This window comes from Fusarium mangiferae (genome assembly GCF_900044065.1).
Source record: "Fusarium mangiferae strain MRC7560 genome assembly, contig: FMAN_scaffold010, whole genome shotgun sequence".
Taxonomy (NCBI): Eukaryota; Fungi; Ascomycota; class Sordariomycetes; order Hypocreales; family Nectriaceae; genus Fusarium; species Fusarium mangiferae.
In genome coordinates this window covers 645,412-669,339 of record NW_024573930.1, presented here as the reverse complement: position 1 = coordinate 669,339, position 23,928 = coordinate 645,412, and the positions used below count along the sequence as shown (strand labels likewise).

Genomic DNA, 23,928 nt, shown 5'->3' with positions numbered 1-23,928 from the left:
GAGATTGATCGATACGATATATGTACGAGTCCGAGAAAGGGCTCTTCACAAACAACTAATCACATATAGAAACGAAGGAATTCAAGTGTTTTTCGTTTTATTTCCTTATTTGGATCGTGGTAGGCTCCTATATCGGCGCAGATAATTCCTATTATTCAGCGTCTGCAGAATCTGGGGTTCTCCGGTGTCGTCATCAATACACTTTAAGCCATAAGCACTATCATGTGCTCTTCTTTTAATCGACTAAAACGTTAGACTTTTGTAACGATGCATTGGATAACGTGTCTTTGCGGAAGTATTTCTCGGCATGTGGGAGAGACTTCGGAGACCGAGATGGTTTCTGATTTTTCTCTTTGTCACTGCAACATTTGTCGCCATTCGACTGGCTTGCTTTTCACGTCCTATCTTCCGACCGAAAAACCGAGAGATTTTGGTGGATTGAGTGCCTTTGAGGCCCCTGATCGCTCGTGCCGGTATTTCTGCCCGACATGTGGCTGCCATGTATATCGATCACACCAAGATCAAGACGGCGAGTTGAGGTGGGGAGTGGCTACAGGTGTTATCACAAGAAGCGATGATGCCCGCGCGAGAGTGAGTTATGCGGCGCACCAGAAAGTGGAAGATACCATCGACGGAGGTGCTTCGATATGGCTTCCTCTTGAGGCGCAGCAGAATCTCTCGAAGCGCTCACTTTCGGGGTCATTTACGCCGAAACCGAAGCATCTCGATACACTTTGTGCGTGCGAGGCTATCCATCTTCGCATCACACGCCCAAACGAGGCCAGCTATCTACCGCATCGCGCATATCCTGACCTAACATACCCTTACTGTTCTACTGATGAGTCTATCACGTCGAACCCATCACATGAAAAGTGGTGGATCAAAGGAGACAGATATCTCGCTGGAACCTGCGCTTGTGAATCTTGTCGGCTGGCCTCTGGGTTCGAGATACAGACCTGGGCCTTTATCCCCCGGGCGAACATATCCATCCTTTCAGCAGATGGTTCAGGATCAGAGGTTCCGTTAGACTTTGAGAGGTTACCGACGGATGCTTTGAAGGCATACCAATCGTCGCAAGGTGCAGTTCGTCACTTTTGCGGTGGATGCGGTGCAACTGTGTTTTGGCGAGATGCTGCTGATTCAAGTGTAGTTGACGTGAGTGCAGGACTATTTCGAGCTGATGAAGGAGCTAGAGCCGAGAACTGGCTTCATTGGCACAAGGGCCGCATAAGTTTCGCTGAAGAAGTGCAGACTCATCGATCCGGTCCCCTGGCTATAGCAGCTCAGGGTTTATTGGGTACTCTCGCGATGGGCCTGAAGGGAAGCTCTGAAGGTGGATTAGACTGATGATAATTTAATCTTAAGTGAAGATCTTATATTAATAGCTGAGATTCTGCTTCAAGTAAAGTCTGTTTCCTATAAAAACGGCCTTTAAGATTGCAACGGCTAGGATCGACGTTTCGAAACAGCGTTGCATGAACAATAAAGGTCAGAGGTAAATAACAATAAAGCCGAGAAGAATTCATGTACAAAATTCCTCCAACACAGCACAACACTAGAATAGAGTCATAAAGCTAATTAAGCTTATTTACTTTATTCTGTCTAGCCTCATTATATTTCCCTCACCATCATAACATTTCTGCCATGAATAGACAACTCTACATGCGATAAACATGCCCGCTAACAAACCCCCCGAAGTCTTAATCCCTGTCCTACCCAATAGAACTACACCTTTGCAACACGAGCATCGTTTCACAAAAGTGCTCGGTGTAGAATTCGATGTCGCCCTCGACTAAATTGGCAGGACATTTCAGTTATTACCATCCATCGGCATAAGTGACCAATTGAGCGTAGCACGTGCCTTGGGCGAAGTTCATATAAAAAAGGATCCAATGGAAGGCAACAATAGAGGCTTCTCTTTTCTGCAGAGGAAGAGTATCCTAGCAATCATGGTTGGTTCAAGTCTCGTTGGCCTATTGGCTGTTGTCTTCCAGATATGCTTCGTCAAGGCGGTGGACGTAGACGTTGCGGTTTCTGCTTACACCAGCGAAGTTGAGTCTGATTGGACTGCTGTTTACTACTCTGACCGGAATCCTCTATTGATTGGAAACGATGGAGGACCTGACAAGGGAGGGTTTCACGTCTATGATCTCAACTCAAAGGCGCCGTTGAAAGAAGTCGCTGCGAAAACACCTGGACGCAGCAAGCTTGTCACCACTGTTTACGATGTCAACAAGAAGGATATCCTCGTCACCATCGCTCAGCCAGATTCTATCGTTCGCGCTTATGAGATGCCCAAGTTCAAGCAGATCAAAGATGCAGACTTTAAAGTTCTAGGAGATTGGTCTGCACTGTGCAGTTGGAAGAGTCCTGCTGGAAACGACTATGTCTTCTTGTTTGGAAAGGGACAGGCAGTTAAACTACTTCTTCAGGAGACAAAGAAGTCATTTGAGTTTGTCCAGGTGCGTTTTCTCTCGAAGAAGAGGCGATAATGTTTGCTGACTTGCTAGATCCAAACTTTCCCTACTGACTTTGAAACGTCGGGATGTGCCGTTTCACGCTCCGAGTCTCGCATGTACATCTCTACAGATGACGACAAGAGCGTTTATGCATTTTCACTCAAAGAGTCTACCAAAGCGCCCAAGATCACCAAGGTTGGCAAGGCAGAAGATGATGTGACCGGCTTGGCCGTCTACGTTCCCAAGAAGGGCTCGGACTACTTATTTGTTGCTGAAACTGACAAAATTGCTGTCTACGATTCCTCTTTCAAGCTCAAGGGCACCCTGTGTTTGACAGGACAAGAAGACATTGAAGTGCAGGGTCTGAACATATATCAAGGTGCTACGAGCAAGTATCCTGCTGGTGCTCTCACTTACGCCATTGAGTCAGAGGACGTGAACGGTTTCGCCGTCTCATCTCTCGAGAACGCTTTGAAGAAGCTCAAGATCGAGGCCAACACCAAGTACGACCCCAGAAAGGTCAAGACAGACACCAAGACTGAGCCAATTTGCAAAACTTGCGGAGGCAACGGCTACTGCATCAAGGACAAGAAGAACAAATGCGAATGCTTCGCTGGTTTCGCTGGAAATATTTGCAGCAGCTTCACCTGCACCGACAAGTGCTCTGGCCATGGAAAATGTGTTGGACCCAACGAGTGTAAGTGCGACAAGGGATGGGGTGGTCTTCACTGCTCGTTTCTTCTCATTGAGCCAACCTACGAGACTGAATCTCGTCTTGGTGATGGCGATGATCCTGCCATTTGGATCTCTCCTGAGGGACCAGAAAAGTCTCGGATCGTCACGACGATGAAGTCTGGAAAGGAAGCTGGCCTTGGCGTTTTCGACTTGGCCGGCAACCTTCTCCAGTCTTTCACCGCCGGAGAGCCTAATAATGTCGACATGATCTATGGTTTCATGGCGGGTAATCGAAAGGTTGACCTGGCTTTTGCTGCGTGTCGAGCTGATGATACGCTCTGGTAAGTTACTTCTCCCTGATGTTTGAAGTTAGCTGACGATCAAGTCTCTTCGAGATGTTGCCCAACGGCACACTGACCAATATCGCCGGTGGCATCCACCCTGTTGTCGACGACTACAAGGTATACGGCTCGTGCACCTACAAGTCGCCCAAGACAGGAAAGCAATATCTCTTCGTCAACGAGAAATCAGCACGATATCTCCAGTACGAACTCACTTCCACATCTAAAGGAGAACTCCAGACCAAGCTTGTTCGAGAGTTTCAAGGCGGTAGCGGAGGCCAAGTCGAGGGCTGTGTCACCGACGAAGAAAACGGCTGGATCTTCCTCGGCGAAGAGCCCTCTGCTCTGTGGCGATACGATGCAGAGCCTGATTCAAAAGACAAGGGTGTAGTAATCGGCAAAGTCGGCGATGGCAAGCTCTACGGCGATGTTGAGGGCGTAACCCTCGTCTACGGCTCCAAGCCCACGGAGGGTTTCATCCTCGTATCATGCCAAGGCGTCAGCGCATACAACGTCTACCGACGAGCCGCTCCTCACGAGTTCGTTACCACATTTACACTTGTGGAGTCATCAGACGGCCAGATCGACCCAGTGTCCAACACAGACGGCATAACAGCTGTGGGAACAGCGCTGAACAAGGATTTCCCTCACGGTTTGGTGGTTGTGCACGATGATGCGAACCAACTGCCCAATGGCAAGACCAGTGCTGAGGCGAGCTTCAAGCTGGTTAGTCTTGAGAAGATCCTGGGGCCCAAGGTGTTGGGTAAGAAGGGCTTATTGGATCAGGTGGACAAGAACTGGGATCCTAGGAAGTGAAAAACAGATAGAGCAGTTAGTGGGCTTTGCCTAGGTGAAGTTGCGTCTCTTTGAGGGTCAGAGCCATCACCCCTGAATCTATTGAGACCCATTTTGAGTCAACCGAAAACTTTCCCGGCGTCTTGTAACAAAGAATTGAACGCGAACATTCGCATGTGTTCTAATGAGGCTTTGATCATCGCCAAAGAGACTGCTCATGTGTCTGTGATGTTGAGTGGTCACATAGGAGTGGCGTTGACATGAGGCGGAACAGTCTCGACACTCTCCCAGCGTCAATTCTTTTGCCATCTCTTCTGAGTCTCTCATCGGTATCGGTAATATGAACTTTGGATCCACTACATTTGATAGGTAATTGGTTGTCGTCGGGGGTGGGCACTGCAATGCGTGACACTGGCAGACGGAGTCAGAGTATCGAGTACCTGCGTCGTCAGATATCAGCACAGACGGTATTTTTATTGACGACATATTGATATTTAGTTATCACTGTGATAGCTTTCTACGATAACTTCTCATGAACCGGACATATCTTGAAGTTCGATACGTAATGACTAACAACATCACCCCTTGAACCGATGTCACAGCTGTAGCATAACCACAGCAAGTACAACTTAACCCAAAATAAACATTTTTCTTTCTCAAACACTCCCAAACACTCTCAAAGCCACTTCTCAAAGAGAACGTAGGTTTGTTTCATCTCCTCTCGCCGTTTGTAGGCTACAACCGCCCCCTTACCCTTTTTGGGTGTCAATAGAACCTCACTAAGCACTGACAGATGTCAATAGCCAAATAACCCGACAACTCGCATGAACCAACGTTCATCCCGCCTGCCAAGGTTAATACCCTCGTGCATTCGCGTCTGGCAAGTAAAAAGCGAGGTGAATGAGTTGCAAGTGTCGCATATCGTTAAGCTAGGCGTGGTTTAGATGATAGTCTACGCAATGGCTTCTGTGAATAAGCCGCAAAGCTACTCACACTCTCTCGGAGGAAGCTCTGATATCTTTTGCATGCAACTCGTGGCTTGTACCGTCTTTGATCGTCTTTGACTTGGTTCTATTGGGAACAGAAATCTCGCATTGACTGTTACTGTTCGAACCGAAGAGCGAAGGGGGCTTATTGACCCCGCAAAACGTCAATAGACCTCAATAGAAGCCTTACAACACCACAACCAGAGCAAGTGTGTGTATGCACGGGCAAATTCCCTTTCTCTCAAGATGGCCAACTTGTCAATCTTTATCGTGAACATTACCCTCAGAATCTATAAAGAACTACTCAATTCCATCATAAATACTCTCCTTTTTTTCTCTTCAGACTCGTTCCCATCGAAAGAAGGACAACGATATCTCAAAACACCTTTGATACACGACAACTCTTTTACGAGTACCACTCACTTTCTTAAACACAACTTTTACACTTCGAAACACTCACTACTGAGACACACAACCTCCTGGGATGAAATACTCCTTCGTTACTCTGGCCGCGGTGGCCGGAGCCGCACTCGCGGCACCTCCGCCGTCCGCCATCGACAACTTCGGCCCGGATTTCTTCACCCCTTTCTGCAACCTCGACTACAAGGGCAAGCCATGCGAGGAGCTCGTTGGGAAGGGCGACAAGAATGCCGATGCCATCTGCAAGGCTGGCCGTGAGCACTTCTGCGGCCCTCAGAAGCGTGATGCAGTTCCTGAGCCTCAGCCTGACCCTGTCGCTGATCCTATGCCCTGGTGTACCTGGAGGGGCCAACCATGCTGGAAGGAAAAGATGAAAGCCAAACGTGAAGCTATTCCCGAGCCTATTGCAGCTCCTCAACCTGATCCCGTTGCTGATCCTATGCCTTGGTGTACCTGGCGAGGACAACCCTGTTGGAAGGAGAAGATGGCTAAACGAGAGGCCACCGCCGAGCCAGTTGCTGCACCCAACCCTGATCCAGTTGCTGAGCCAATGCCGTGGTGCACTTGGCGAGGCCAACCATGCTGGAAGGAAAAGATGAAGGCCAAGCGTGAGGCTGAAGCCATTCCCGAGCCTATCGCCGCTCCTAAGCCCGACCCTGTTGCTGAACCTATGCCCTGGTGCACTTGGCGTGGACAACCCTGCTGGAAGGAAAAGATGAGAATGGCTAAACGCGAGGCTATTCCCGAACCTGTTGCAGCTCCCAAGCCTGATCCCGTTGCTGAGCCTATGCCCTGGTGTACCTGGAGAGGTCAGCCTTGCTGGAAGGAGAAGATGCGCATGGCTAAGCGTGAGCCTATCGCCGAACCAGTTGCTGCCCCGAAGCCCGACCCTGTTGCTGAGCCAATGCCTTGGTGCACATGGCGAGGCCAGCCTTGCTGGAAGGAAAAGATGCGCATGGCTAAGCGTGAGCCTGAAGCTATCCCCGAACCCGTCGCTGCCCCCAAGCCTGACCCTGTTGCTGAGCCTATGCCCTGGTGCACATGGCGCGGACAGCCCTGCTGGAAGGAGAAGATGAAGCTCAAGACCCGCGAGGCCGCTCCCGTTGCTGAGCCCGAGCCCAAGCCTTGGTGCATGTGGCGCGGACAACCCTGCTGGAAGAAGACCAAGCGCGCTGCTGCCCCTGAACCCGCTCCCGAGGCTGAGAACGAACCCAGATGGTGCATGTGGCGAGGCCAGCCTTGCTGGAAGAAGACCAAGCGTGATGCTACTCCCGAGCCTTGGTGCATGTGGCGTGGACAACCTTGCTGGAAGGCTAAGCGTGACGCTACTCCCGAGCCCTGGTGTATGTGGCGAGGACAGCCATGCTGGAAAGCCAAGCGTGATGCCAGTCAAGCTCTCTCCAACGCCCTCCACGCAACTCGATCTCTCGACACCCGATCCGCCGACGCACCCAGCACCGCCCATCTCCCCCGCGACGCCGCCCACAAGGCCAAGCGCTCCATCGTCGAGCTCGCCAACCTGATCGCCCTCTCTGCCCGCGGTAGTCCCGAGGAGTACTTCAAGAGCCTCGAGCTCGAGACATTCTTCCCCGACGCTGCTCCCAACGCTACCGCCAAGCGCGACCTCAACACTCTTCAGGAGGATAAGCGCTGGTGCATGTGGCGAGGACAACCTTGCTGGAAAGCCAAGCGGGCTGCTGAGGCAGTTCTCGATGCCGTTGATGGCGATGATGGTGCTACTGGTCCTGGAGGTCCCGACTCTCACTACGATGCTCGGGATTTCAAGGCAGAGAACTTTGCGGCCAAGCGAGATCTCATTGCTATCAAGGCAGCAGCTCGCAGCATTGCCGACATGCCCGAGGAATAAGTAAGTTCCATGTCATATTCTCATATCGAGCATCTTCTAACTTGTTCAGGTGTCGATGACTTTTGAATCCGATCGTTTGCTTTTATAGTACGTCGGTGATATTTTCGTCACTCTTTACCTACGAAAATTAGCAAAAAATACGCTCGAAGGAATGACAAGAGACAAAATAAACAGATGGATATGGCCATGCAGGGGGACAAGTTCCTCTTTTCTCTTCTATGCAGCTTAATATTGCTGTACTTTATTTCTGGATAACGGTAGTGGATGGTTTGAGTCTGCTGCTTTTTTATATGCGATTCTGCTTTTGGCATGAGTCGATAGGCATGGCTAGGATAGCTCGAAATAGTTGCTCGAATTCAACTGATTGTCTCAATGTTCTTGTTTCTTGTGATGTAGCAGGAATGGTAGCTTGAGTAGGATGTGAGGTCAATATTGACAGTGCAGAGTTTGACACTATTGATGGGCCGGGTTCTGTACGACAGGCTTCTGACATTTGCAAGCGGATGAAAGTAGCAGATTCTTCAGCCTCATTGCCTTTCAATGAAGAGCCTCGAGACATACATATTGTAACATCGTAGATACAGTGCATTGTTGTGTGCATGTCATGCAGCAAGGGCAGATCCATGTTGATCTTTCTTCAGCATCGTTACAGTCGAGCACTCTCAGACATTCACAGACCCTGACTCCCATCAGCAGGCCATTTAACACAAGCAGATACTACATCAAAGTCAAAGTATGTACGTTCAATCATTGCGCTCCTCCCCATCGTCGAGGGAAGCACCGCACCCAAGATTGTTCGCTTTTCTCTCCATTCTGTGTTCCTCTGAATCGATGGTCCTGGGCGCAGGCCTTTCGACGCACCTCGCATCAATTATTAGAGAAACATGAACGTGGTTTTTTGCGTTGTTCAATATTTTGAATTGGAGAGAAAAGAGAAAAAGGAAGTCAAATAAAATTTCGAGATTTTTCTTTTTCTACGCGTTGTGAGGATAGTGGGGCTACTTCTCGGTGCCTTGATGCCTGGTGCGCAAGGCTGCTATTTTGCGACCTTGAGGTACCCTGGAGACGAGAGAAGTTGATGCTCCGACTTCTATAAATCTACCAAAAACTTATCACCCATTTGAGAGCTCAAAAGTTCTGTATGGCTTAATATTGTTACTACAAATTTCAAGCTGCCTCATACTGAGGCAGAAACTGCTACTGCGATAATTCTTCTAATATCTCTTTCGATCTTTACCTAGTACCTTCCTCGAAGCAATCTGCGTCCTTACCTTGTTTACCATACCTCTTTGGTGCAAGACAGCAACGCTTCTCCTTCATCCTTTTAACTTCTAACAACCTCTTCTCTTCTTCTCTCAGATGAACATCATTCTCGCCCAAGATGATGAGAAGATATCCGTTGCCTCCTGGGACACCGTTTATGAACACACCTCCTCTGCCATCTTCGCATAATGGACAACCTCGACGGCTGCTCACTCCAGAGCCACCTCAATGTGTAAATGAGGATGCAAACTGCGCATTTTTTCAACTACTCCCAACTGAAATTCGCACGAGAATTCTGCGCCTTGCATTCGGCGACCGCACAATTCACGTGGATCTCATTTATGGCCCTCCAATCTTTGCCGACTCTCAGCGTCATGGTGGTCTTCGGCAACTGCCATAGTATGGCACTACTTCTCCCCAGAACCGCCTCCTGTATCCCGGCCCTCTTGTCATTGACTTGTCCAAACAGTCGGAGAAGAAATGGGCCTGGAAAAGCTCCGTTTGCCATCGATTCCCGCCCTCTGGCAGCATAGACTCACGCGGACCAGGGTACGATCCTCAGCCATGCGACGATGAGTGTGTCTATGGATGGAATGGCCGACAGGGATTTCGACCACAATGTGAGCACTGGCCTGGCGAAGGGCCCAAGAAGTGTTCCGTTGGCGCCATGGGCTGGCTGCTCTCCTGCAAGCAAGCGTATGTGCCCCAGCTCCGTCTTTTGAAGCACCCTCTGACATTACAACGTAGATATCGTGAAGGAATTCACGTGCTGTACGCCACCAACACTTTTCATACCGCAAGCAAAGTAATGATCCTGAACATGCACGACTTCTTTCAGCAACAGCGACTCAATGCCATCATATCTGTCGAAATAGTCTGGGACTTTACACCATGGTTCATACTCGACACCAACGAAGACTTCAGAGTAGCTCCACCCCTCAGCGATATCGAGTCTTTCAGGCAGTTTCTCAAGGCCATTCCCAATCTTTTTCTGAACATCAGGAAACTCTATGTCTCCCTACAAGGAGACATGATCCCGAAATCGTACGGCCAAATCAGCGAGACTCAGTACTCGACTAAGCAGCGGATCAATGTTGTGGAGGAGAATATTATCATGAAAGTCGACCAAATGGTGCCTTACCTCAAACCACATGTTGACTTCTCAGTCGCCTATCCTACAAGCACGTACGCTGTACAGCGCAGCCTTGCTCTCCGTCAGGGCTGGACAGTGAAACAGAGGCACGAGACTGGTGAGGTGGAGCGACACTGGAGGCCATTGGCGAAATGCAAACCTCGAACCGGCTACTGGGTCTGTCTGGGTGATAAAGATGTAAGAAAGAAGAGAGCGAGGGGCATTATTGGGCATAAGCATATGCCAGGGCGTGTTTCGGAAAATCAGCATGATGTTTTCTTTCGATCTTGAGGACGCGGGTAGTGTATTGAGTGCATAGCAATTTGGAAGGAATATGGTTTGGGTTGGGGGAATCTCGGTCGGTTATATGCCAAAAGTTTCACAATGCAGGACTGCTGTATCTTATCGCATGTCAACAAATATGGCATGTTCTTAATTACTAAGTTTATGAAAAGAAGTCAAGATTAGGATGATTAATTCGTGATCATGTAAGGCGTTCTCAGATTTTCGGCATTGAAGCAAACAATACGACAAGACCAACCAAAACCCCAAGAGCTTGGACTGGTGACAATTTGTGGCGAAGCTCTTGTGGTATCCACAGAGAGACACGATGCAGCAAATAACGACTGAGTAAAGCTGTGCCAACTCGGCTTCAGATGCCGTGAATATTGGGACATCCATGTTTTGGACTTTTGGTGAAGAGCTGACCTTGCTAGTGAGGTTCTGCTTGGCGCCTCATTCTTGGTGTTTGATGCGGAGAATTCGAGCAAGTGAGAAAAGCCAAGACGTGACAGTCTACGATCGTGGCAGTGCATTCCATCATCTCTATATCGATTCTTGATTTAAACCATGATGAGTGACTCCATGCGACATATAATTCTTGTTTCTTTTCACTGTTGATCAAATGATCTGATTACATAGGTACTTACTCATCTCTACATCTCAATCATTCCAGCTCAGCTACAGCTATACTCTAGCTGAAAGCTCCCCTCAGCTGCCCCTCATCTCATCTCATCCCACTTCCCTTCACCTCACTCCTCCATCTTCACAACGTACGTCATGGCTTCAGAACTCGCAACCCGCATCGGCGACCTCAACCCCTTCTCCTCCAAAAGCCGCCGCATCAACGATGAAGATTTTGGCGAGGAGATCGACAACAACACCGTCGCGGGCGGCGGCCACAGCGCACGCCGCGTTGTAACAGACCTCAGAGTCAGCAGCGCCCTACGAGAGTTCCTCGTCAAAGAGAAGATGCTCTCTAAAAAGGAAGCCAGGATTGATTCTCAGGACTCGTCGCGTGAGCTCTTGGAACTCGTCAGCAAACCGCATATTCGCGTACCGCCTGAACTTACGGATAGGTCGCATCCGCTGCCCGAGTACTTCATCAGCTCGAGCCATAATACTTATCTTATGGCGCACCAGCTTTATGGGTCTTCGTGTGCGACTGCGTATGAGAGCGCGATTAGGACCGGGGCGAGATGTGTTGAGATTGATGCGTGGGATAACAGCGATGATAGAGATGAGCCCAAGGTCACTCATGGGTATACTCTAGTATCCAACATTTCGTTTCGTCTGGTGTGTGAGACGATTCGAAACTCGGCAGATCAAGAAGCCGTTGATGCGCAAAAGTATGGCTTCAGAGCTTCGCCTATTCTACTGTCGCTGGAGAACCACTGCGATGCTTACGGTCAGATGCGCCTTGTCAACATTATGCGGGATGTTTTTGGAGATCGACTTTTGAGCCAGGCTGTTAGACATATCGGACATGAAGAACAGGCTGGTTCTGGTCAACATGTGAAGCTGGAGGATCTTGGTGCGAAGATTGCTGTTATTGTTGAGTATCACTTTACAGATGAGCCTTCTAGCAGCGACAGTAGCTCGGATGACTCGGAAGACGAAGAAGAAGAAAAGGCTGCGCGTAAGGAGTACAAGGATAAGAGAAAGAAGGAGGAGCCCTCCATCATCATTCCAGAGCTCGCTGAGCTGGGTGTCTATGCGCAGTCTGTCAAGCCAATGGATAACTCGTGGTTCGAAGAGGGATCTCTCGCCAACGGTCCTCATCACCATCTTATCAACGTATCTGAATCAGGTCTGGCATCTCATCTTCCCGAGCACGCATCACATATCGCTCGACACAATTCCCACCATCTCATGCGCGTTTATCCCAAGGGCACGCGAATCTCATCCACTAATCTCAAGCCCGTTCCTTACTGGGGAATCGGAGCTCAGATCTGTGCGTTGAACTTGCAAAACTTTGGTACCAGCAACCAACTCAACGAAGCCCTCTTCAGCGGCACAGACGGCTACGTTCTCAAGCCCGCTGCTCTGCGCGCCGGTGGAAACGGAAGACTGAGCACAGGTCGCAGCAAGCGTCTCCGTCTTCACGTCGCAGGCGCAACAGATATCCCCCTGCACGGCGACTCAGAAGCAGACTCCATCAAGCCGTATCTCACATGCACGCTGTACCACCCTGATAACATCAAAGGCGACCCTCCCAAGCGCAAGACAGAGCCGTATAAGCAGCACAAGCTTGAATTTCTTCACAGGGGACCAAACCCGCCCCCGACAGAGCCTCTTTGGGATGAGACGCTGACGTGGGAGTATGAGGATAATGAGTTGACTTTCCTGCGGATGCTTATCAAGAGTGATGACAGTTGGACGAAGAACCCGATGTTTGCTGTTGCAGCGGTGAGATTGCTCTATGTTGAGCCGGGATGGAGGTTTATTCGCATGTTGGATCTCAAGGGACATGAGACGCAGTGTTCGGTTCTTGTGAACTTTGAGATCATTGATGCTTAGGGGGAAATCATGAGAATATGACGATATGTTTATGGACTATGCGATTTCCTTGTTGGGTTTGCGTTTGACGTGGACTGGGTGATGTCTTGCTTCCGGAATGCCTTTGTTTACGATATACCTCAGCCATAGAATGAGTGAATTCAATCTCTGGTTGCTCTGAATGAAAACAGCTTTCAGAGAGACTCTAGATGAGAGTCTTCAAGTTGATTTCGCTGTATTGCCTCTCAAGGTATAGTTAGCAAATCGAGTCGCAGCCATTCACACACTTGCCATGTGCTCAGGTTTCGTGGTCTAACGGTTATGACTGCGGATTCTGATTCCGCCAGCGAGGGTTCGACTCCCTCCGAGACCTTTCTTTTTATGCAACTTGGCATCTGTGAGTGAAACAGGTTCTGATGCTCATTTCACCTTGCCTGTGTGCCGTATGACGTGATGAATGCTTATTCTTTTGTCTCACCTAGCTATAAATCCGAAGAAATCATCTGCTGCCGAACGGGGCCGGATGTTGGAGTGGGTCTTGATGTCCGGCCCCGGGTTAAGAGCTGGCCGGCGTTGACGGTCATGGCATACCCGGGGATGAAGGACTAGGTAGACTACTATAATAGGCTCACGGTATACTCCGTAGAATATGAAACTATGTGATTATGAAAAAAATAAAGTTACTGTAATGCATTATGGATGAAGCGAATATCTCATATGCTTACATTGATTTGAACAGGATCGTTGCCTGTTTCTGTACCACAACAATATGGACGAGACATGGCTTGATTGAAAAGATATTTATGGTAATTTGTTGCAGTATCTACAAGCTCAAATCAATGTTGGCCGATTACGAATGCTACTCTTTATGACGCCGCTTCTCAGACGTAAGCTTAACTTCCGAATACCTTCGGATCTAACCTACACCAATCAACGACACTTCAACTCCAAGTATAAGAAACGTCCAACGCCAGATCCAAATCCTACTTTACACTTATTCCCAGCTACCAATAGACCAAAACATCTGAAATAACTCAACATACAACAAGATGGCCATTGTAACAGCACTCCTCGCGCCAGTCCATCTCCTCTCCTTCTCAACCCTTCTCGGCTCTCAACTGTACCAAACCTTTATCATCACAAAAGTCACTTTCAAACACCTCCCACGCACTCCCTACATCAATTTGCAAAAGAACCTCTTCCCTATTTTCTTCCAAGGCCAAGCTCTTCTCCTCTTTCTCACAGCCATAACACTCCCTCCGTACGGTGCACTCTCACTCATCGAGCACAAGAGCGATTGGATACCCTTTGCGATATCTGGGTTTGTCTCGGGACTTAATCTTATGGTGTTTGGACCGAGGACGAGACAGTTGATGCTGGATCGTGTTGAGCAGGGTAAGTTACTTCGTTGCTTCTGTGAGATATAGGCTGATGAGATAGGGACGCTGGAAGGGAAGATGGCAGAGGGGCCGAGTTCTACGATGGCCATTATCAAGAAGCGATTTACGACTTCGCATGCCATGTGTATTCATTTGAACTTGATTGGTTTAGGGGCTCATCTTTGGTATACTTGGAGACTGGCATCCCGCCTCGACTTTTCACTATAATGGGAGGGTCACACATTTCTGAATCTCTTACAAGTCTTGAATGAATTTAAAGCCCGTGTATCAGATAGCATCTTCATAGATTTTAGACCTCAACTTCTGACCTTAATCTCAACTCCAATCACAAATCAGCATTATATCCAACACCGTTTCAAGGTAGATACACGATCATCTCAAGTCCACCACTATAAGCCGTGGTAGTAGTCTTGAACCCATTATTCGGATCATGAATATAGTCCAAAAACTCGTTATACAGCGCCTTAGCCATCTTTGTGTTATCAGCCAGAATGATAGCTCCTCGCCTCAGACGAGGCTTGATGATCTCTAGAGCTGGAAGAGCCATTGGTATCCAAGCTGTTCAACATTAGCATCTCTTGAAAATCAAGGCTCTTGGAACTTACTGTCGAGGAGCAGCATATCAATCTCCTCAGGCATACCCTCCTCCGAAAGAGTCTCTCTCAAATCTCCCTCCCTCAGCTCAATCCACGGCTCAACCTCTTCCCCGGCTTCACTCCAATGTTTTCTCGCCCTATCAGCCTTACTACTCTCCCACTCGGTACCAACAACCTTCCCCGTAACCTTCTCACCCCTCGCTCTCATAGCGTTGACGTTCTGTCCCACCGCCAGAGCAAGATACATCGTCGAAACGCCAAAACTAGTTCCCGCCTCAACGATGTTCTTTGCGTTGATACTGCGGGCGAGAAGATACATGAATTGGCATTTATCTTGCTCTAGGGCGACGAACTTATCGCTCATGTGTGCGTCTGCGGTAGTAGACCATGTTTTACCGGTGAGGTAGAAGCCGAAGAGATATTTGAAGTAGAACCAGGTTTGAGAGATAGTCTTCTCTTGGGCTTCTGATTCGGCGTGAAGCCGGGTGAGGAGGTCGTGCACGCGAGGACTTGCCTCTAGAGCTTGCAGGGCTGTTGGTGATGGTGCCATGGTGATGGAAGTTGGTGACGAAGACGGAGATAAGGTTTTGAAGTCAGAAGGGTCCTCTTACTTTATATACATGAAATATGAGTCCGGAAGACCTATTTACGAGCTGAATACGGCAATTAAGATCGGGAGAGATGTTAGTGTTGAGCTGGTATCACCGAGCCCGACATATCATGACCGAACTTTCGGGCTAACATTGTATGCCTTCTAGACTTGCCATGATATCTGTTTGGGAAGCGCTGAAATGTGCAAGATTGGTATGATCCTATGGATCAGATAGATCAATTGTGTAAACTTCCAGACCAGAAGATCATGAGATCCTGTCACTTTGTACATGCTACATACCTTCTGCTTGATTTGCCAACGAAACACATCCACTACCCGGGAACAGATATAAGATACAGCGTCATATATTGAGCATATATATATATGAGACTTTGCCGTTACGAATTTCATTCCGTTAAAGCACCAAACTGACTGTCTTTGCAGGAGTAATCTGTGTTGTCTCGTTAAGACCGAGAACCAAACCCGAACTTCGGCCCCGGCCTTAAACGCCCTCCTTTCCGATCCCATTTCGACCCCATATTGATTCACGGAAATCATCCGCATGCATGGCACAGTAGTGACCTTTTGAGTTGCAGGATACGAAAACTCCATCGGGAATAATGCAGCTACCCGTCAGACTCTATCACCAGCCTCTTTACCATTCGCATCCACGGGGATACAAACAATAAACATCAAACATCCGCCTTCGCTCTTGAAAGGACCATGCCGCATCCCGGGCTTTCGGTACGCATACGCGCCCTTCTCCCAACCCTGCTGCAGATTCTGGTCGTACAAATCACCCTCGACCATGAAAATTTCTTCAACGTAGTCGTGGATGAAAATGTCCTGCTGATTGCGGGCGCCAGGCTGCCATCGCTGTAATGTTGTACGTCTGCCTGTCTGCGCGTCCTCGTTGAGGACTAGTTCATCGACGCCTGGCTCGATAGTCGACCAAGCACGATTGAAAGATGTGGTAGCGGGGTGAAATTCAAACTGCTCCATTGCGAATGAAATACAGACAGGTGATCGATACTGTCGCACTTGGGCTCAACATCGACCGGCACAGCCTTAAATCCTCTAGAAACATAGCCATTGCCATGAATGACGGAACACAATGATATCATTGGTAAGCTGACCATGACAAATGCAGCAACGTTATTGTCTAAACCTCCTGCCAAAGAGAGCAAGACTCCATACTGCCTTGGAAAAGACAATCGGAATAATCATCGTAGCTTGGCTCTTCAAGACAGACGAGTTGCTTCGACATATCTCAAGGCATTTGCAACGGGAACGTTGCTGACCCCGTGAAAGCAGCCTGCAGCTTACCCAGGCAGAGTGCATCCGCTTGGATGCAACCGTTTGAGCTAAAAATGCACAATCAAGCAGACTCCTACCGTTGCCAAAGGCTATGCAGAATTGATAAGAATCACGGTGAGATATGCAGGATTAAGATCTGCGCTCACGAGGTATTGGTGACTCTAAACGCCCAGTAGGACTCTCGCATCAAGCTCAAAGAGGTCATGGGGAAACTAAAGCTCGATATTGAGTTGCATCTGAAGTGATGGATATTGACGAATACCAATCGATATATGGGGGCGGCTACCAAAACCCATGTTTAGTATGAGTTGTTTCATGTCGTGGCAGACGTTGGCTAGTGTCTAGGGATATAACACGGCTAATCAGACATGGTGACAGCTCGAAAATGCTAGAGGCATTCCTCTTAGTCTCAAACACATCCTTAAGATCGCCTTGCGTCGGTAGAGTTAACTGTAAACGCAGCTCGCCGATCCGACGGCTCAGAGTCACTTGACGAGCCAAGTCAGACGGTAGGACGGATAACATAGCAAGAGATTGTCACTCAGGATGCCGGAGGAGCGGGGAGGGTGTTACACAACAGCCAAAGCTCGTAAAAAGAAGAGAGATGCTCATCGATATGGTCGTACAGCATCATCACGAGGATTTGAGACACTGCTTCCAATGATTCATCGTTCCTGAAACATGTATCCAAATTCTGGGTTGCCGATAATGCCGTCTACAGTTCACGAACATCTGGTTGGTGTTTCCAGTCAATTGTAGTACCAGTACTGGGGCAGAGCGGGGTGCTTGTCAAAGTGTGCATATCAAGCCAAGGGGTGTCGAGGGCGTTATGCTCTGTGTTAAGATCATCAGTTGATGTACACGTCGGCCAACGACTGATAAACGTTGCATCGTTAAAGGGGCACTGGCCGAGACTGAAAACGCAACAATAATGAGTGCAAGTCATTGGAATTGTGGCAGTGGTGAAAGTTCAATTGGTGAAACCCATTGACGGAAACAAGATAACCGGCGTCAGCCACCCGATCAGACTGAGCTTCAGCTCCGGGGCTGAGACAAGGCTCACCACACTGGTCTGCATCTCTGTCACAGTGACAGTGACTGCTTCTTCCCTCGAGGACCTATCGTCCACCGCTAGATTGACGCTCTCTTCTCACGGGGATGGGGCCAAGGAGTGTGAGCGGGGCGGGATTGCCAAGAGCCGACCATGGGTGGACCTTTTGACAGAAATGGAGAAGGATTTCCGAGATGAACACCAAGTTGTGGGACAAACAGCGAACGAAAAGAAGAGGATCGGCATCAGTTGAGTGCAAAATCAGAGGCACGCAGGACGTTGATCAAAGTACTTTCGTCCATTGAAAACATGTTTCAATGACACCGACAACCTCAAACCGTAATCTGTGCTGAGGAACCACAAGTTGTTGGGTCATCGGCGTTTTTATTTTTCTCTCCGAATCATCGTGAACATCCTCATTGAGCACATTTGAAGAGAAAAGAGGGTTTGGAGGGGAACGAAACGAATAATCCTACCTGTCACTTACCATTGAGGCTCGCGAGCTTGACAACCGAATCGCTGCCCAACGGGTTAAACACGACCTTGACAGGTTTGACCCCCATGCACCCAGTTTTATCGGTAGCGATATAGGGACCCCTATAAAACAACCGCTCGGCCGAATAAGTGTCTCCGAGAGATGGTCAGTCAGCTCGCAGGCGAAAGCTTGGGGCAAGATGACGTTGAGGAAAAAAAGAGAAAACAGTATGATCTTATGAGAATGAGACCACTCTCAAGACCAGACGGTGCTGTGACATTGAGCGTATCGCTGTTGCCTCAAGTTCTTGGCTCGGGAGACCTCTCACGATGACTTCACTTCTGACAGGTCCGGCACATCTCTACGCCCTTGTCACGGGGAACATCCAGGCGAGAACAACGTTCTGCCTAAACGACAGGAGATGGTCCAGGATGAAATATCCTGTCGCTGTCAGTCGGTTACAACCGTGGACCACTTTTCTTCCACGTTTCTTCCAAAACGATACCAACACCCTTGTGTAGACGCTGGATAGTGCGAAGAATGACGAGAAGATTGCGATTTGCGGACCTAGTCAAAGAGCTGATGATCATTATCAGAGGGGCGCGAAAAACTTGCGGCAAAGGTGACCGTCTTGGACTGTGCGTTCCCGGAAAGTGAGGTAGGAGTGATTGGAGGTTTCGAAAGACGGTGACCGTTTCGTTGGCCGTTGATCTTTCGAGAATACTGTACCGTGATATTGGTCATGTTTCGCCCTGATACCTAGGGACTTTGTAGGGAAGTCGACGCGGCAGAATGCAGATCCATGACATCAGACTAGTCGAAGGGGTACCTGGACCCTTGCTGCTGGATGGCGCCTTGTGTTTCCGAGGGCGGAGTGAAATGTAACCCCATAACCAGTGAGCGAAAGGGATGAGAGACGCAGATTGATGGCTTAACGCACTGCGGGAGAGATCAAACTGATATGCAAGCCAAAGCTGTAAAGCACCGACGAACCATAGGATAAAAAAAGAGGCTGAAATCACAGCCAAGAGGGTTGTAGAACCTGAGTGTGCGGTGTAAGTCCAGGCACAAGCCAATTTGATACTCGAGAATATCCTTGGCCGCTTTTCTTCCTTGTCATTCCAACTTGTTGGGTTTGGCAGGAGTTGCAAGGCGATCAGCTAAGTCGTTGACCGGCAATGATCTTTGAGCGATGTACCAGAAGGGTTCCTTCGAGTGACATTTCAGACAAAGATTTGCATGTCAAGTCACAAGAGTTGCAAATCAGTACCGAACTCGGTGCCCTGACCGACACCGCTCAAGGATCGGTCCAACGAATAGACAGTGGTAAACACTGTATTATAATAGATGGTCGGTATTAGACATTCTGTCGCAGTTGCGTTCAACCTGCAACAGCATCTTTTTGGTGAGTCTCGGTGGGCACTTGGGGGGTCCAACACAACAGAAAACGGCCAACCGAAACCCAATCACGATGGTGTATCAAAGATGGAATGGTTGGCCCGAAGAGGAGAACCGTCGATCTCCAGCAAACAAGAAGGAAAGAGTTGAAAAGTTTATTCGCTGTCAGAGAAGACAACCGGCCGTGCTGTTGTGAGCCCAGCAACGGCTGTCATAGTGGACATGCTCTGAATCTTAGGAGGTCGCCTCTCCGTTGAAAGTCCTCCGAACCCTCTAAAACCCACCGATGCTGGTTAGTTGATAGGCACTCGGCGCCTATCGCAGGGATTCAGCCTCCAGAAGCGGGCCTCAACCGTGGTCTGCAAGGGCCAACAATTGCGTCACGACTGGTGCTGATCGGCCAAATTCTGTCAGGCCTTCCCTCAGGGAGCAAGAGAGCACCGGACCCTAATATACGGTGTCAAAATAACCCTAGCAAAGAGCCCCTAAGCGTAGGCTAGATTTACCTAAGTATTTTTATCGCTTAGGGTCAAGGCCCTGAGCTTTCTTTCCTCCCCTAGGCCTTCTCAAGAGGAGGCTTGGCCTTGGAGGTTTCTGAGGCTCGGGTCGTTTCCCTGTGGTCGTCTAAACTCTTGGCCTACTTAGGGGCGGGGGGGTTTGTTTGTTTTTCAAATTAGGCAGGGTGATTTGATTGACATTGCAAAAGTGGTTGTATGAAGAAGGAGCACGCACGGTAATGCTCATGCTGAGGGGTTTTCTGGATTTCGTTAAATAACGACGTTCGTGAATTGAGAAGCCTGTGGTGTTGAAAATGAACATCTCAATATTGGATGCGGCATGAGGTCAGTTTTTCTGTGGAGGAGATACGTACCTCTGCCAGTCCTGCACCCAGCGGATGGCAGGGCCAGTGAGGTGAGCTTCCATAAGCTTCCTTCCATAGGTTTGGGGGCTGTCGAGTCGCGTGGGAGAACGCTGGAGCCACTGTCATCCAATCCAAGGATGCTGTTTCCTGCTGGACCGGGACATTGAATGCCTGGGTCAGGATACCCGATGACAGATGCCTGCATAAGTACAATCCCATATAATTCAATGCGATAAAACACTTGTCCCAGGATGGTCTTTGTTGTACTGAGGGGCGTCGATCTCAAGTCTCATGACTCCCTGTTCTGTCGTCACTTTCCTCATTTGGGACCCCCCAAGTCCATTGTATCTTTCCAAGGGTCCCCTCCCATCCTCATCCTTGGGAGACACGATGATACTGTAGCTGCCCACCTGCTGTGTCTTTTTCATTCTTCCAGAGCCCAGTGTTATTTGACTGCCGGTTTTCCTGACCTTACGGAGCATTAAGTGGTACCTGCTCCTCGTGTCTGCGAACCCCCCAGTGGCACACTGTAGGTACTGTCGCCGTACATACAGTAGAGAGAGAGAACTAGAAAAATATCCCGACGCCTACCTTAGTGAAGTAGTGATGACCCTCAGCTTAAGATCCAGCGAAATTATCAAATTGACGAGAAATCCACTTTAACATTCCCATCCCCATTTCGTCCATCCCCTTCCCCTCTTTTGTCTCTTCCTTTTCTGTTCTGGGTTCGCTCCTTCTTTTTCTGCTGGCCGGGTTCTTCCTTCCTGCCACCTAGCACCTGCCACCTGCCACTTCCACTCCGAACCCGACCTAACCTGCCCTGCCTGCCCTGCCTTGTCTCGCCATTGCCATCGCCCGCCGTTGCTTTTTCAAAAGAAGGGTCCTTCCTGCTTCTGCCTTGTCCGCAACCGTTGGCCGAAACTATTGCCTCCTGGACTTTCATGATTGTTTGCACCTTGGAATATATTGCCACTGCCGGGATTGGCCATTCTGACTTATTCGTCATATTCTTTCAATTTAACTTTTAACGTTTTAACTATTTGGTTGGTCTTCTTTTTTATCTCTTCTTTTTATCAGTTATCATTATTCTATCACGACTTGATTATTATTCATCTTCCAATCTGTTGCTGTTAGTTATCCCATCCCCTCTTGTTCACCCATTCCCACGCACCTGTATTTATCCTTGAATGTGACGTTGCTGCTCTCTATTACATTGCAGTTGCCTTTTATTTTCGCATGCTGCCCCTGCCATCAAACAATCCCAATTCTCACTCTTCGTTCTTTTCATCTGCTGACATTCGCGCTCGCTTTTTGCAGGGTCTTCCCCCTCCGCAATTCAACAAAATCTTTCCACCACCTGCTTCGATTCTTGAGTAAAAGCAGGCTAGTGTTCTCTGACCGCCACGCTGCCGCCAGCATCTTCAGCTCCGACGACTAAACTATACCACCCTCACTCAATCACACCCATTCCTCCCGCTTCGACATCACAATCCAGGACTGAAGCCACCAAACCCACGATATCTTCAAACACAAGCGTTTGCGAATCTTATCTACCGCTACCGAAGCCACGATTTCAATCGCGATCAAGTTTCGAGTTCATTTGCGGCTAGTTTCATCGGCCTCTCCGCGTGCCGTCTCCGCCTTCTAAACGCCCTCTAGAACACAATCCAGCCTCATCACACCCTTAGTGGATCCGGAATCGTTACCTCCCTCGCAAGCGTACATGCTCGGACTTCGAGACCTTTAAACCACGTGGAACTATTTGGTCTCGACTTGCCCCTCTCCACAACTCCCCTCGACGACGAGTTCACGCGACTCTTGGAACACCTACACCGACATACCATCCACCCATTGAGTCAGCTATTCAGCTTGACTTTTGGTGCCTCTTAATTACCATTATCTGTGTCGTCACACGATTGTGGATGTCGCAATAACCTCGTATATTCTGTGCGACAAGTTACGACTTATTACGAGTTATTTGAACCGAACGACAACCACCACTTCACCCACACACCACACTATATCATAATGGCAGTCAACGAACTCCCAAATGCTCCTGTAGAGCATCCTCATGCAATCGCACGATCAGATTCCTCCACATCCTCGAGCCCTGAAGACAATAACGAACCCATTATTCACCAGCCTGTGCCTATCCGACCCAGCCTACCTCAACGGAAAAGCAGCGGCCCTCTAGTTGTCCCTCGCGACAGTTCAGCAGTTGGCCCTCTCGAGCCCGACTTTGGCCCAGATGACGTCAGGGCAATGAGCCCCAGGAGAACGAGCGAGGATCTCGATAGGATTGGAAAGGCTGCGCGCGAAGAAATGAGAAGGTAAGGATTTGGCAATTGAACAATTCGCTCAGAGCTATCGCTGACTTTCACAGACACGCCAAGGCATTGCAGGACTCTCTTCTCACAATCTTCAACCGCATCGAAGCCGTTCGCGAAGAACATGACAAGCTTGATAACAATAACAAGTTTCTGCAAAAGTACATTGGCGACTTGATGAGCACTAGCAAGATCACAGCGACGAGTAACCAACGCAAGAAATGAGCCTTCCTCAAGACACGAGACAATGCATTGTCTCAACCTTCTATCCATAACCACCATACACCGATTCGACGGGCTAGGTGAGACTACATCTGCATCTATGCCAACACTTTAGAAACATTCGACATTATACTTGGGATTCGCGACTTTTTAGGGCCCAGTGTGGGCATGATACCCGCGCCTTGACAGCGCAGTTTCTTGAACTCTACCTTTTAGGGCGGAGGACAAAACATTACTTTTGCATTTCATTGTACATTAACGCATTATGAAACCGGGAGCAGTTGGGATTGATCCCTCATGATGGATGAATCATCGCACGGTGGGAGCACACTGGAGCTTTGGATTTCTCGGTTTTGCATGATATTGCATCACCTGCATTGCGCTACGTCTTGTCGGGGTTACTGTCCCCTTTGTTTGCGCATTGGTTTGGCGTTTTGAGATTGCAGCATACAAGGACTAGGATGAATGTCTGGTGTTTTTGTATTACTATACGGCTTGATTATTGCAGCTTCTATGGAGAGAAGCTCAGAGTGGAGTGACGGATATGGGTTACTGACATCTATCTGCCAGGGGGCACGGAGTGAGGTTCGTAAAAAGAGTATCATCATTGTTTTTGAGTGAAGTGTCTTTGCCTTTGCAGAATGATACCAATGCATTGCCGTGAGCCGAGAGGAGTCAATAAAATCGAGATTTCAGCAAACATTCCGATTTGATACCTTGTGATAATTACATCTCCACCATTGGACTCAGCTTCAACTGGACTAACCACGTTCATACATTGATATTCTGCGAACCTGCAAGATGGATAGACCGGGTATGTCCCTTGATACATTAGTGCATCCATGGATCCCATCACCAACGCAGTCTCCACGCTGGGGAGGGCCCGAGCCTGTCTCGGGATTTTTTCTACTTCTACGGTTACCCACCCGTTGCTTGGTGCATCTAGAATTTTTCCATTAGTTGCCGTGTTGT

At 48.9% G+C, this 23,928-nt stretch overlaps 9 protein-coding genes and 1 non-coding gene across 10 annotated transcripts; 8 read left to right on the top strand and 2 right to left on the bottom strand.

Annotated features, from left to right (window-relative positions):
* Positions 1-333: 333 nt before the first annotated feature.
* On the top strand, positions 334-1,347 carry FMAN_02328 (uncharacterized protein; the record flags this gene model as incomplete). Its single annotated transcript, XM_041835671.1, has 1 exon — positions 334-1,347. The coding sequence occupies one exon, from the start codon at positions 334-336 to the stop codon at positions 1,345-1,347; it is 1,014 nt and encodes a 337-aa protein (XP_041685812.1).
* Positions 1,348-1,949: 602 nt separating this feature from the next.
* Positions 1,950-4,291, top strand: FMAN_02327 (uncharacterized protein; the record flags this gene model as incomplete). The annotated part of the gene is made up of 3 exons (XM_041835670.1): positions 1,950-2,462; positions 2,511-3,475; positions 3,520-4,291. The coding sequence occupies 3 exons, from the start codon at positions 1,950-1,952 to the stop codon at positions 4,289-4,291; spliced, it is 2,250 nt and encodes a 749-aa protein (XP_041685811.1).
* Positions 4,292-5,740: 1,449 nt separating this feature from the next.
* Positions 5,741-7,543, top strand: FMAN_02326 (uncharacterized protein; the record flags this gene model as incomplete). The annotated part of the gene is made up of 1 exon (XM_041835669.1): positions 5,741-7,543. The coding sequence occupies one exon, from the start codon at positions 5,741-5,743 to the stop codon at positions 7,541-7,543; it is 1,803 nt and encodes a 600-aa protein (XP_041685810.1).
* A 1,381-nt stretch (positions 7,544-8,924) lies between these two features.
* FMAN_02325 (uncharacterized protein) lies at positions 8,925-10,229 on the top strand (the record flags this gene model as incomplete). The annotated part of the gene is made up of 3 exons (XM_041835668.1): positions 8,925-9,134; positions 9,207-9,502; positions 9,554-10,229. 3 exons carry the CDS (start codon positions 8,925-8,927, stop codon positions 10,227-10,229), a joined length of 1,182 nt encoding a protein of 393 aa, XP_041685809.1.
* A 768-nt stretch (positions 10,230-10,997) lies between these two features.
* On the top strand, positions 10,998-12,737 carry FMAN_02324 (uncharacterized protein; the record flags this gene model as incomplete). Its single annotated transcript, XM_041835667.1, has 1 exon — positions 10,998-12,737. The coding sequence occupies one exon, from the start codon at positions 10,998-11,000 to the stop codon at positions 12,735-12,737; it is 1,740 nt and encodes a 579-aa protein (XP_041685808.1).
* Positions 12,738-13,017: 280 nt separating this feature from the next.
* On the top strand, positions 13,018-13,089 carry tRNA. The gene has a single exon. It is a non-coding gene; the product is annotated as a tRNA-Gln (tRNA).
* A 676-nt stretch (positions 13,090-13,765) lies between these two features.
* Positions 13,766-14,323, top strand: FMAN_02323 (uncharacterized protein; the record flags this gene model as incomplete). Its single annotated transcript, XM_041835666.1, has 2 exons — positions 13,766-14,111; positions 14,157-14,323. 2 exons carry the CDS (start codon positions 13,766-13,768, stop codon positions 14,321-14,323), a joined length of 513 nt encoding a protein of 170 aa, XP_041685807.1.
* A 148-nt stretch (positions 14,324-14,471) lies between these two features.
* On the bottom strand, positions 14,472-15,262 carry FMAN_02322 (uncharacterized protein; the record flags this gene model as incomplete). The annotated part of the gene is made up of 2 exons (XM_041835665.1): positions 14,472-14,674; positions 14,722-15,262. 2 exons carry the CDS (start codon positions 15,260-15,262, stop codon positions 14,472-14,474), a joined length of 744 nt encoding a protein of 247 aa, XP_041685806.1.
* Positions 15,263-15,937: 675 nt separating this feature from the next.
* FMAN_02321 (uncharacterized protein) lies at positions 15,938-16,306 on the bottom strand (the record flags this gene model as incomplete). Its single annotated transcript, XM_041835664.1, has 1 exon — positions 15,938-16,306. One exon carries the CDS (start codon positions 16,304-16,306, stop codon positions 15,938-15,940), a length of 369 nt encoding a protein of 122 aa, XP_041685805.1.
* Positions 16,307-22,435: 6,129 nt separating this feature from the next.
* Positions 22,436-22,959, top strand: FMAN_02320 (uncharacterized protein; the record flags this gene model as incomplete). Its single annotated transcript, XM_041835662.1, has 2 exons — positions 22,436-22,737; positions 22,791-22,959. 2 exons carry the CDS (start codon positions 22,436-22,438, stop codon positions 22,957-22,959), a joined length of 471 nt encoding a protein of 156 aa, XP_041685804.1.
* Positions 22,960-23,928: the final 969 nt, after the last annotated feature.